This window comes from Phacochoerus africanus, chromosome 16, assembly GCF_016906955.1.
Source record: "Phacochoerus africanus isolate WHEZ1 chromosome 16, ROS_Pafr_v1, whole genome shotgun sequence".
Taxonomy (NCBI): Eukaryota; Metazoa; Chordata; class Mammalia; order Artiodactyla; family Suidae; genus Phacochoerus; species Phacochoerus africanus.
The window spans coordinates 33729726-33742555 of record NC_062559.1 but is presented as its reverse complement, the minus strand read 5'-3'; the positions used below and the strand labels follow the sequence as shown (position 1 = coordinate 33742555).

General features: G+C 42.6%; 1 protein-coding gene across 2 annotated transcripts in view; it reads right to left on the bottom strand.

The window, feature by feature from the left end:
* Positions 1–12830, bottom strand: part of DOCK4 (dedicator of cytokinesis 4) — a 469573-nt gene that overhangs the window by 128971 nt on the left and 327772 nt on the right. For both annotated transcript variants that reach the window (XM_047763518.1, XM_047763519.1), the window contains exon 24: positions 1299–1426. In XM_047763518.1, the coding sequence (XP_047619474.1) occupies positions 1299–1426 (128 nt within the window). The remainder of the gene's footprint in view (positions 1–1298; positions 1427–12830) is intronic.

The following is a 12830-nucleotide window of genomic DNA, read 5'->3' as shown; positions in this document are numbered from 1 at the left end:
AAAAAAATCACCTCTACTACCACCTGATGTTTTCAGTGTTCTGCAGTGAACTTACTTTTTAGTCTCAGTGATTAAAGTTAGAAAAAAAAAATTCCAACTAGGCACAACTAAGCTTTATTCAACTGGGTGTATAAAAAGCCATGGTCCTTCTCCAGGCAGGTCTGTCTTATTACACTTTTTTTTTTTAATTTTAATTTTTTTATTTTTACAGCTGCACCTGCAACATACGGAAGTTCTGGGCCAGGGACTGACTCCGAACTGCATCCGCGGACTACACCACAGCAGGCAGCAACACCAGAACCTTAACCCGCTGAGCCAGGCCGGGGATCAAACCTGCATCCTCATGGAGACTATGTTGGGTTCTGACCCACAACAGAGCTTCTGACCTTTTTCTCTCAAGTGCCAACTCTGCTCCTACAGTGCTGGAGCCCTATCTCCATCACTTCCACTGGGGGCCCATGCCAGCTGACTGCTGAGCTCTTCAGAAGGTGACCAGATGACAAAAATGGGGAAACTGTAGCACCGTAATTAATGGGGAAACAGAGAAAGAAACAGGAGTGTCAGCACTCACTGCTTTGTAAAAGTTGTTACAGAAGCGTATGATACTGCCTAACAAACAGTGACAGTGACACAACTAGAACAAGACAGCCTTCCTATGTGCATGACGGTGCACATACGCCAAGCTGTCTCCATTTATAAGCAAGCATGTGATTTTTCTCTGTTGACAGGACATCATCTAATGCAACTGCATTGCCTCAAGAGTCAGGGACATGGACAGGAATTCCTAAAGCCAAAACAACTGAGTGATTACTGTCAGGTAAGTAATGGTTTGGGTTCAAGATACCTCCAGGCTGCTGGGGCTCTCCTTTGCTTCCACTGTCTCTACAGGCTGGGGCCAAGGGCCTTGGCCAAGCTCTGACCATCATCATGCAAACTTTCAAAGAATGGACCAAAACAGACCATCTTTGCAAGCAATAATTTATTCTTGCCACAGAGCACTCGTCAAGATTAAAGACACATGTGGGAGGCTTTGAGATTTCTAATTTTTCCCACTGGGTATTCAGTTCTTCCTTGAAATACAAGTTTAGGAAACCCAGGTTATTTGGGGTTATGGCTATCCCACAAGGCTAAAAATTTTTTTTCCTCAGAAGAAGAGCAAAAAGTCCAACCCAGCTGGAAATAAAAGTGAGACTCTCTCAGAGGATGACTCTTTGGTGGAATTTCTTTGAAGACTTGTAAAATTTTATTTCCAGGAGCCATATGATGGGAACTGCCTCCTATGACCTGTATTTACTTACTGAGCTATTCTTCTTGATGAGACAAAACACGTTGCTAAGGATCCGCGCGCACATGATCAGGTCCTTCTGTTCTTGCAGGTGCATGTGGAGGTGATGCAACACGACAGGTAAGAGAATGTACCGGGAATCTGGAGGGAGAAGAAGCATTAGTGTCACATTGAATAGTCCTATATAACCTCACACAAACCCTGATCTACTCTTTAATCTAACTGTAACTGCTAAGTTATTAACATGTGTAGTTAGAAAGGTAGTAGTTCTACATGGTTAATATTCAAAAACAGTAGTGTCTTCCCCAAACTATGATTCCTGCACTCGCAAGGCCTCTGACTCTTTCATGGAAATAGGTTTTTTTTAATTAAAAAAAAAATTGTTCATTTTACCTCCAAAGACCTAAATGGCAAGCTTCTCTTGCTATTTCCAGATTTATCATTGAGATAGATCATCTACTGACTTTCCAATATGACAGATTAGCATTTAGCTTTTTATCCCTCCCCCTTTTTTTTTGGCTTTTTAGGCCCAGAGGTGTGGCATATGGAGGTTCCCAGGCTAGGGGTTGAATGGGAGCTGCAGCCACCGGCCTACAACCACAGCCACAGCAATGCCAGATCCGAGCCACTTCTGCAACCTACACTGCAGCTCACAGCAATGCTGGATCATTAACCCACTGAGCGAGGCCAGGGATGGAATCTACACCCTCATGGATACTAGTCAGACTCCTTTTCACTGAGCCACAGTAGGAAATAAAGGTTCCCAGGTTAGTCCCTACAGCCTCTCAAAAGAGTTCTATCACAATTTCCCACTAAATTAACATTTTGTGGCTGCTACCATTCTGCTTTCAAAGCCTTTGTCTGTAACCAGATTTTTTTTTTTTTTTTTCATGGCCGCACCTGCGGCATATGGAAGTTACCAGGCTAGGTGTCGAATCAGAGTTGTAGCTGCTGGCCTACACCACAGCCACAACAACACAGGATCTGAGCCACGTCTGTGACCCACATCACAGATCATGGCAATGCCGGATCCTTAACCCAATGAGTGATGCCAGGGATTGAACCAAGTCTTCATGGATCTTAGTTGGGTTTGTTACTGCTGAGCCACGACAAGAACTCTCTATAAGTGGATTTTGTTTTATTTTTGTTTCTCTCTTTCTGAAAGCTTTCAGGAAATTATTCTTGGTAATTTAACATTTCATAATTATGTCCCTTGTCTGGGTAACTTAACTCTATAAACTCATGTCTTTCAGTTCTGGGGACTTGCTTTGAATTACTTCCGGGATTATCTCCTTCCTGGTATTTCTATGTCCTCTGCCTGAGATTTTTACTACATTTTCACTATGAATCTTTCCCTTTTCCTAGGCCAGGGATTGAATCTGAGTTGGAGCTTTGACCTACACCACAGCTGTGGCAATGCTGGATCCTTAACCCACTGCATGGGGCCAGGGATCAAACCAGGACCACACAGAGATAAGCCAGATCATTAACCCACTGTGCCACAGTGGGAACTCCTACATTATCAATCTCTTAAACTGTCTTCTACTTGAATAACTCTAGGCATTTTCCTTACTTTATCTTTCAAAGCTTCTATTCAATATCCTTGTTTATGCTGTCATATATTTAATCTCCAGGAGTCCTTCTTACTTCCAAGGCCAGTGCTGCAGCTGTTCAACCTCTGCAGTCACACGGGTCCCTGTGCCCAGAATGGTCCCACACCTTAAGGCTCTACTGCAGCCATTATGAAACTCAGTATTTTCAAACATGAGGTGCTGCATTTTCATTATGCAGCCATTCCTCTTTATTTCTTTATTCTTTATTATATTCTTTATTATATTTATATTTATTTATTATATTCTTTATTATATTCTTTATTTCTCTCTTTATAGTTTCCCATTCTTGTTTCATGGATATACTATCTTCTCTCTCCGGGGAAATCAGAGACAATTTTTTTATTTTTATTTTTTCCTCCCTGAATTATCTTTTCCTTTCAAGTTCTTTTAGTTTAATTGCTTGCTTTTTCCTTTAGGTCTCTGCCTTTCACATTAGAGGTTTTTCTCCAGTATCTGGTGATCTTTCATTGTCCATTCAGCTTTGTAAGTGAGGTACTAAAATGCTAACTAGGGGGGAAAAAAATACAACCCAAAACCTGTATACCTAGGCAAGCCTGTGGATGGACGAGGCTTTACCACAGGGAGGACAGACATACAGATGTTTCATGAGGGGACCTCCAAATTTTCAAATTTGAGATGTCTGTTTTTGGGCTGGTCAGTTTCTCCGGAGAGGAAGCTGCCAGTCTCCCCTCTGGCAAGCACGAACTCATCCTTTTTTTGGCCATGTGAAATCAACACAGGAAGTGGCTAGTAGAAGCCTCTCTGTTTAACCTGTTTAATGAGGCCCTATTTACAGTGTGGTGCCTCATCCCTGCATTTAGCATTGTCTAGTTTTCCTGAATACAGGCATATCTCATTCATTTTCTCCAGCAAATAAACTGAGCCCCCCTTTTCTGGCTGCATCCCTGGCATGTGGAAGCTTCGGGGTCAGTGATCAAACCTGTGCCACAACAGCAACCTGGGCTGCTGCAGCAACATCAGATCTTTAACCTGCTGCACCGCAAGGGAAGTCTTCATAAAAACTGTTGATAGCTCTTATGCGTTGTCATCTTTCCTGCTGTCCTAAATCTGTGAGATTACATAATTTTTTTTTTGTCTTTTATCTTTTTAGGGCCGTACCCACGGCATATGGAGGTTCCCAGGCTAGGGGTCGAATTGGAGCTGTACCCGCCGGCCTATGCCACAGGTACAGCAACATGGGATCCGCGCCGTGTCTGTGACCTACCCCTCAGCTCATGGCAACGCCGGGTCCTTAACCCGCGGAGCAGGGCCAGGGATTGAACCCGAAACCTCATGGTTACTAGTTGGGGTTGTTAACCACTGAGCCAGAACAGGAACTCCATTTTTTTTTTTTTTGAGACATAATTTTTAAAAATTCCTTTAATGTCCATAGATACAAAAACCCTTTTCAAAACTTTAGGAAATCAATTTCAGCCATAGATAAATGAGACTTTAGGACCAGATGAGGTTCATCCTAAAAGGAAGTTTTAATACCTGAAACTCATATTCATCTACTTTCATCAAGAAAGAAAAGTAAATACAGTTGATTTTATTCATGGAAGTGAATTTCGAAAAAGTCACTGGGAATGATCAAACAGTGAATACTGAATCATCCTTCCTAGAGGAAACCTCTATGTACCTGTGCATATCTCACAGAGCTTACAATCTGAACTCCCAAAGATAACTCATCCAGGTAGTTTATTTTCATTATTTTACAAAAGAGAAAGTGAAGTTCAGAAGTACGAAGGGGCCAGCCTGAGGGAGTCCCACTAACAGGGGCCAGAGGGAGGATTCAAACTGTCAGCTGCCTGAGAGCTAGAGCCTCCTGCCCTCTGCTGCTTCCACCCTCTGCTCATCCCTGTGTGAGAGTGGAAATGAAGATAGAGCATCGTCATGTTTGACAGCTGGGAATGTATGCATCCTGCACCTTGAAGGATTCACTACTCTGTGCATGTCCATGAATGGGCACTGAAGTGCCCTAAGTATCGATGTGGGGGTTACAAACAAGTTTTAGTTGAGTCAATCCACAAATAATGAATTTTGACTGCACATGCGTCATTTCTCCCTTAACTGGAAGTCTTATATTGATCCCTAACTTGTTAATATTTGAAATAGTAAGGTGATAGGTAATCTAAAAACTTACGCAGTATTTGAAAAAGTAACAATAAGTATGCATATTGTCCTGAGTGCTAGTTTTTCAACATGATGTTAAGAGTACAAAATTATTGTCTATTATGGGCCCATAATGGGCATTATTACTTACGGGACATGCCCACATGCAAATCCCCTAGTCCCTGTCCCTCTCTGCTTGATTTTCTAAAAGATGTCACCTGTGCAACAATTCAAATAGATTAATCTTGGTTTATAAAAACCCATGTGTAAACCCATGGAAAGGATTTACAATGAGATCCTGCTGAGTAGCATTGAGAACTATGTCTAGATACTTACACTGCAACAGAACAAAGGGTGGGGAAAAAAAAATGTATACATATAACTTGGCCCCCATGCTGCACAGCGTAAAAATAAATAAATAAATTATAAAAAAATGTGCCTTATAAAGAGTTTGCATAAATTATAATTCCACTTTACTCATTCGAGGAAAAATGGATAACTAAATAATTCTATACCTATTAAAGAAATTAAACTTGCTGTTAAGAGCCTACAAGAAAAATCCAGACCCAGGTGGCTTCAATGAATTTATGAAGTATTCATTGGAAGAAAGCATATCAATTCTATACATATCCTCCCAGAAAATAGAATAAACAGGGAATATCACTAATTGATTTTATGAGGCCAACATTATTTATGCCCAAATCAACCAAAGACATGACAAGAAAGCTAGATTTGATATCTCTGGTCAACATAGATGCAAAAATACTTGTAAAATTTTAGCAAAATACACACACACAATATGATAAAAGAGGGCTTATGCCGGGAATGCAAGTTTGCTTTAATATTCAATCAATCAATGTAATTCCCCATATTAGCAGTAGATGTAGAAAAAAATGTGCAAGATTCAGTGTCCATTAATGATAAAAGCTGTCAGGAAGATAAGAACAGAAGGTAATTTCCTCAAATTGATACAGGGAATTAATGAAATGCTTGCTGTTAGCTCACATAATAAGAGTAAAAGATTGAATGCTTTCTCCTTAAGATAAAAAATAAGGCAAGGACTGCCAATTTCACCTATTCAATTCAACATTGCACTGGATTCCTAGCCAGTATAAATAAGGTACATCTATAGGTAAAATATATACATATATACAAAATTCTGTGTTCTAACAGATATCATAAGAAATGTAAAGTATTCACAATTCAGAAAGTGCTTTTTTTAGTGTTTACCTGACTTCTCTTATTGTTTTCTCTTTTAGGAGTGAGGTTGGGAGTCTCATATTTCTTTTAAGGCCGGCTATCAGGCTCCCAACAAGCCTGATGGACTGGCCTTAGGTTTACCATCAAAGCAAACCACATAAGTCACTTTAACAAAACAGAGTATTAAAACCCAAACTTGTGAAAATTAACTGCAGGGTTCCTTTCAATAGGAAGCCTGACCAGGAAACCTAAATACTTATTTATAAATCAATTACCTAACAAAAAGAACCAAGAAAAAGAAACTGGAAGCTTAAATGACAGAAGTCACTACCTAGTGATGTTTAATTAGAAAGGAAGATAAAGCTTATCTGATATGTTCCTGCAGCCACTGGGATTTAATCTCTAAAAATTCAATTTGCAACCAAGTGTTAAGAAAATCTCTACTTCAAAAAAGTAACTAAGATATACAAAAAAAATTGTATGTGGTGTGTGTAAAAAGAAAATAACACTAGTCTGCAGATTTACGTCTTTTCCATTACTAGCGCAGCATCAGCTAATGCAAATGATAGACTCGGTAGGAAAATGCCAAACAAGCTGACTGGTTAAAATGCTAATTCTTACCTTTAAAAGAAAACACCTGGACTCATCAAGGAGGACCAAAGAAAAAAAGAAAAGCCACAGTTGAACAAACACTAACTTTCTATACATTTAAACAAAAGACTTGTTATGCAGGCTCCATTCTTGAAAGATTCAATACACTCATATTCTGTATCTCAGGTAGAGCTCCATGTATTGAATGCATTGTGTGTCTCAAAACTTTTTGTTTTGCCTGTACACATTTGCGTGGATAAAACCAGCTCCTGTTAGCAATTCCCAATGGGTGTGGGGCTGTGAAGGAGGAGAAGCTATTAAGAAATGCTAATCAATTTCCTCCGTGAGGTTAATTTCAAGGAGTGTCATAACCTCTGTCTCCTCTATCAACAAAACATCTCTCCCCAAGGGAGTGAGATCTGGGAGTCCTGTGGAGCTCCCCCCACCCAGGGTTGCCAGCCACTCTTCACAAACTGGCCCAGCATGGACTAGACATCAGCAGGACACCCAAGCCAGATGCTCTTGGCAGCCTCAGGATGGGGAGATGGGAAACCAGTAGGCAGGGGTCACACTGTGGTGGAGCTTTGTAGGTAGCAGAGTTGCTGACTGGAGGGAAGCACCAGCTGGACAGAAAAGCCTAAATCAGAGCTGCATTAGGGATTTGTGACCAAAGCCACCAGGAACTAACTGCAAGTGTCACAGACAGCAACAAAACCTGCAAACAAGCCCTTCGGACACTGGAGGACAGGTGGAAAGGTCCCCAAGTGATTCAGGGGCTCCATGCCATGCAGACAACATCAGGATCACAGAGTGAAGGAATGGGGGGGCAGAGGGGGGAGAGCTAAGGGTGATTTCTGAATGTGGCTTAGGATCTCACCCAGTGGACTCAATCCACCCACACCCACCTCCCCATCCCTGTGCCTCCACCAGGGAGTAGCTGTCCTAAAGCTAAATCCTAAGGAATGCAATGCCACGTATCCATAAGCGGGGAAGTGCCTTATCTCTGTGGGCCTGACTTCTCTTATTCTTCTCGATTTCTTCTGGGAATGAGGTTTGGAGTCTCTTTTGGAGGGTGGGGGCACACCTGTGGCATGTGGAAGTTCCCAGGTCAGGGATCAAAATAGCACCACAGCTGCAACTTGAGCCACAGAGGTGACAATGCCTGATCCTTACTCACAGAGCTACCAGGAAATTCTGCATATTTCTTTTAATGACTGCCACTGGGCTACCAACACAAGGCGGTCTGGCCTTAATTCTTACCTTTGTCAATTTTGCTCTGCTCCTGGTCTGGGACTTTCACACTGAACACTGTTCTGTTGTCATATTCATGGTCCTTCTTAGCTCCATCCTGATCTCTAGACGTGACCCAGTACACAGCATTCACGAAACACTTATCAAGCATCTATTTTGCACCAGACACTGTTATGGAAGCTGGAGATACAATTGCCTTTAAAAGAAAGAAAGCCCCTGCCCTCCAGGGCTTTCCTTTTGGGGCAGGGTGGGAGGTAGACATGAAACCACTAAATCACCAATTCTTTGGTTATTATAGACGCGTTAGGTTATCCAAGAAGTAAAAAGCTAAGGAATGAGGGTTATAATGGCTTAGGCGGGGCAGAGAGGAAATTTCTTGAGAAAATAAGAGTTCAACTGAGCCCTGAAGGATGAATGGGAATCAACAAGGTTCAGAAAGGAACAGGAGAAAGGAGATTCCTAGGAGAGTGAAGTAATACAGTGATGGGACCAGGCAGGGGGCAGGGCCAGATCACAGGGCCTGGGACAGCAGTTCTGGAATGTACCTTCAAAACAGAGCCAAACATCTAGGATGTAAGAAAAGAAGCTGGGGAAGTTTCTGTTGTGTCTCAGAGGAAACGAATCTGGCTAGTATCCATGAAGATGTGGGTTTGATTCCTGGCCTCCTTCAATGGGTCAGGGATCTGGCATTGCCGTGAGCTGTGGTGTAGGTCACAGACATGGCTTGGATCCCACATGGCTATGGCTGTGCCATAAGGCAGCAGCTGTAGCTCTGATTCTACCCCTAGCCTGGGAATCTCCATATGCCTCGGGTGCGGCTCTAGAAGACAAAATAAATAAATAATAAAAGAAAGAAAGAAAGAAAAAGTTAGGAGTGATATCATCTGGTATGAGTTTCCAAAGGGAACTTTGGTTCCGTACATGGACAGGAGAAAGGAGATATTGGGGGAACGTCTGAGGCAGTTCAGACCAGGTGGCAGTTCGGAGGGAGAAGTGGGAGTGGGGGAGAGGCGAAGTGGCCAGGCATGGGGAACCCTCGGGAGGCCCCAAGGGCGGGGGTGGTGATGGGTGGAGATGAAAGGCAAAGGGAGGAGAGGGTTTCAAGAGCACCCCTGAGCTCTCCAGGCACATGGCACTGCATCTGCTAAGATGGGAAAGAGCAGGCTTAGAGAGAAAAAAGTTGAGATTTCCATTTTAGGCAGGCTGAGTGTCAGGAGCCCGTGAGACCTCCACGTAGAGCTGTGGAGAGGGCAGATGGCTCTTCATGTTCGGAGCTCAGTGGAGGGATCTGGCCTAGAAATACCAACCTGCCTGTTATGTTAGCACATGGATGACTAACTGAGGTCAAGTGGGTGGGATGAACCCCAAGACTCACTCATTTCTCCCTGGTCAATAGCACCTCATCCACTCCCCCCAGCACAACTGCTGAGGTACTTAAATTAACCACAGCATAATTACTCATTCAAACTCTGCTTTCATGCTAGAGGAGAAGCAGCTTACAGGCAGGTAGTATGTATCTGTTTAATTTGCTGCAGTGTTGCTAACATAATTCCTGGAGTGGGGTCTGCAGGCAATAAACATCTGCTGAATGAAGGAATGAGCTACAACGTGAATTCTACTAGATGTGAACTACAAGTAAAATGGTTTCTTTTTTTTTTTCTTTTTTCATTTTCTTTTCTCATTTTGTAAAGTTCTGTTGACATATAGTGGATTTACAAGGTTGTTATAACTTGTGCTGCGCCTCCAAGTGATTCAGTTAAACATATACACACATCCATTCTCTTTCAGATTCTTCCCCCCATAGAGGATCACGGAACATTGGGTAGAGTTCCTTATGCTATACAGCCCGTCCCCATTGGCCAATCATTCCACATACCTCGGTGCACATATGCCAATCCCAAACTCCCAATCCGCCCCTCCCCACTCCCCGCCTGTCCCCTTTGGTAACCACACATTTTTCAAAGTCTCTGAGTCTGTTTCTGCTCTGCAAAAAAGTTCATTTGTATCCTTTTTTTAGATTCCACAAATAAGTGATATCATATGATGCTTGTATTTCACTTTTCACTAATTTCACTTAGCATGACAATTTCTAGGTCCATGCACTGCACAGCCATACCACCCTGAATGCACCCAATCTTGTCTGATATGACTTTTTTTTTTTTTTTGGTCTTTTTAGGGCCACACCTGTGGCATACGGAAATTCCCAGGCTAGAGGTCGATTCAGAGCTGCAGCTGCTGGCCTACACCACAGCCACAGCAATGCAGGAACTCCCTGACCTGACTTTCTTTTTTTTTTTTTCTTTTTAGGGCTGCACTCACGGCATATGGAAGTTCCCAGGCTAGGGGTCCAATCTGAGCTACAGCTGCCAGCCTACACCATAGCCACAGCAACACCAGATCCGAGCCACATCTGCAACCTACACCACAGTTCACGGTAACGCTGGGTCCTTGACCCACTGAGCAAAGCCAGGAATCAAACCCACATCCTCATGGATCCTGGTCACAAGGCTGAGCCATGATGGGAACTCCAACATTTCTTGTCTTAATGTTTTAACACAGCTTACATGGGAAGCAAGTGGGAGACACATTATCACAGCCCAGTTTGCAGTGACTGCACATGCTGGCGTGCACCCTGGGCCCCCAGGAGAAAGTGGCTCTTCCCAGCATCGTACTTCCACACAAACCACAGCAACTATTTGTGGCATCAGAAAAAAGACATGCATCCTGGCTCCACTTCCCACTCCCTGAAAATCTGCAAATGTGGATGAGTGACAGATGAGAAATGAAAAGATATGGGTTCAGTCTTTCCCTAGGAGGAGCATGCTTGCTCGTGTCAATCTGTACTGAAAAGATCAGAAACATGGTCAGAGGACAAGTTAAAATTAGATGTTGAGTAGTCAAAAATATGTATATCTACCTTTATTTTCAAACACCACAGATACAACTCAACTCATAAAACTCAACTATGAATTCAGTGACGCCTATCTTTCATATTAGGGACTATGTTCAAAGTAATGCATTACCTAAAACTCCTAATTTTATCTTTGTCTCTTTTTAGGGAAAGATGCGGAAATTATTTTCCAAAGAAGCTCTTTCCAAGTACTTCTTTAAGAACCTACATCTTAACATGATTTTAACTAATATATACACCTTAATAATTTTATGCACACAGATCTTTAATGAAAGCCAAGAACAGAGACTGAACAACTGTGAAAACTAGGAGACTCTCAGCAAGTGCTTTCAGAGCTCCCTGATGGTGGAGGCTACTCGGAAAGGCCTTTTTTTCACTTTGGGAAGGGGGGCCTGGGGGGAACACTGCGAAAGGAGGTAAGGAGGTGGGGCGGGGATGAAGGATCTGAGATGAGAGGGGGAAGAACTCATGCTATTTTAACAAAGGCATTCTTGAGGTCTCAGAGGACTTTTTAAAAAAAAAAAAAACAAACAAACCTATTTTTATATTGGTCAAACAACATGAAATATACATTAAAAAAAAAAAAAGGTCTTTATACTTCTTCCAATGGTCCTGCATTATTATTCTACTTTTAGGGGGGAAAGGAGCAGCCAGTATTCACGCAACTTTGCTCATCTTTATAAGGTCCACCTACTACTTTGCAAGCTCTGGTTAGCAGAAATGTTTGCAACAAATGGCATTTTCCAATGTGAAAAAAATGTAATCACTGGCAGTGCAAGAAAAGTCAACACTCAAGTATGCTTTAACCGTAGCTCTAAGAAATAAAAGCTACTAGGCACCCATCAACTGTAGTTAAGATTTTATTCTCTTTCTTTTTTTTTTTTTTGAGGGCTGCATATGTTCCCAGGCCAGGGGTCGAATCGGAGCTATAGCTGCGGTCCCACACCACAGCTACGACAGCTTGGGATCCACAATGCCAGATCCCCGACGACTAAACGAGGCCAGGGATCAAACCCGCACCCGCATCCTCATGGATACTAGTGAGATTAGTTTCTGCGGAGCCCCAACAGGAACTCCAAGATTTTATTCTTAAAGTTGTCAAATGGATAAACCATCACACACCCCTCCTTTATATTATGACCTAAAATGGGGATGGGAAAAAAATGACTTCCGGCTAGTTTCTTAAGAAATCCCCACCCTAAAATAGCTGCTCTTTCAGTTTGTAGGCAAAAGAAAGTAGCATCAGCATGTTCCTCATCACTACACACTCAGGGCATTTATTCTCACTTCTATTTTCTGCATGGAGTTTTGCCTGATAAACTTGCTCAATTATCCCAAAGTTAGAAACATATATGACTTTTTCTTAATAAGCAAATAGCTCTGCAATAGTTCAGCAGACCTCTGCTGAACCAGTCAAGTGCCAAGCAATGGGGGCCCAGGGCAAAGCTGATGCAAAAACCACAGTCCCCCAGAGTCCAGCCTCTCGCTACCATTGCCCAAACTACCCTCTGATCCCACTCTCCATGCTTCTACCTCCCTATACCACAACCTCTGTACTTCAAGTCTACTCATTTTGCCATTGCCAAGGCTGTCTTCTCCAACACCTTAGACCCTTTTCCAGCCTTCAAAAAACAGCAAGAAAAGAATTGGGTGGTGAAAGGGAAAAGTGAATTGCTCAACTTTTTATACGTTACATAAGTCTGCCTGGACTCCAGATGATTTAGACACTGAATATCAATATACGGAGATCCCAAATCTTAGGAAAGTCCTTCAGGCCTAGCCAGACGCTCTAGACTCTGATCATGGGGGGGAGGGGGCTGCAACCACAAGGGTTGATTCAGTCCTGCCTGGCTGTGGAAAGGCTCCA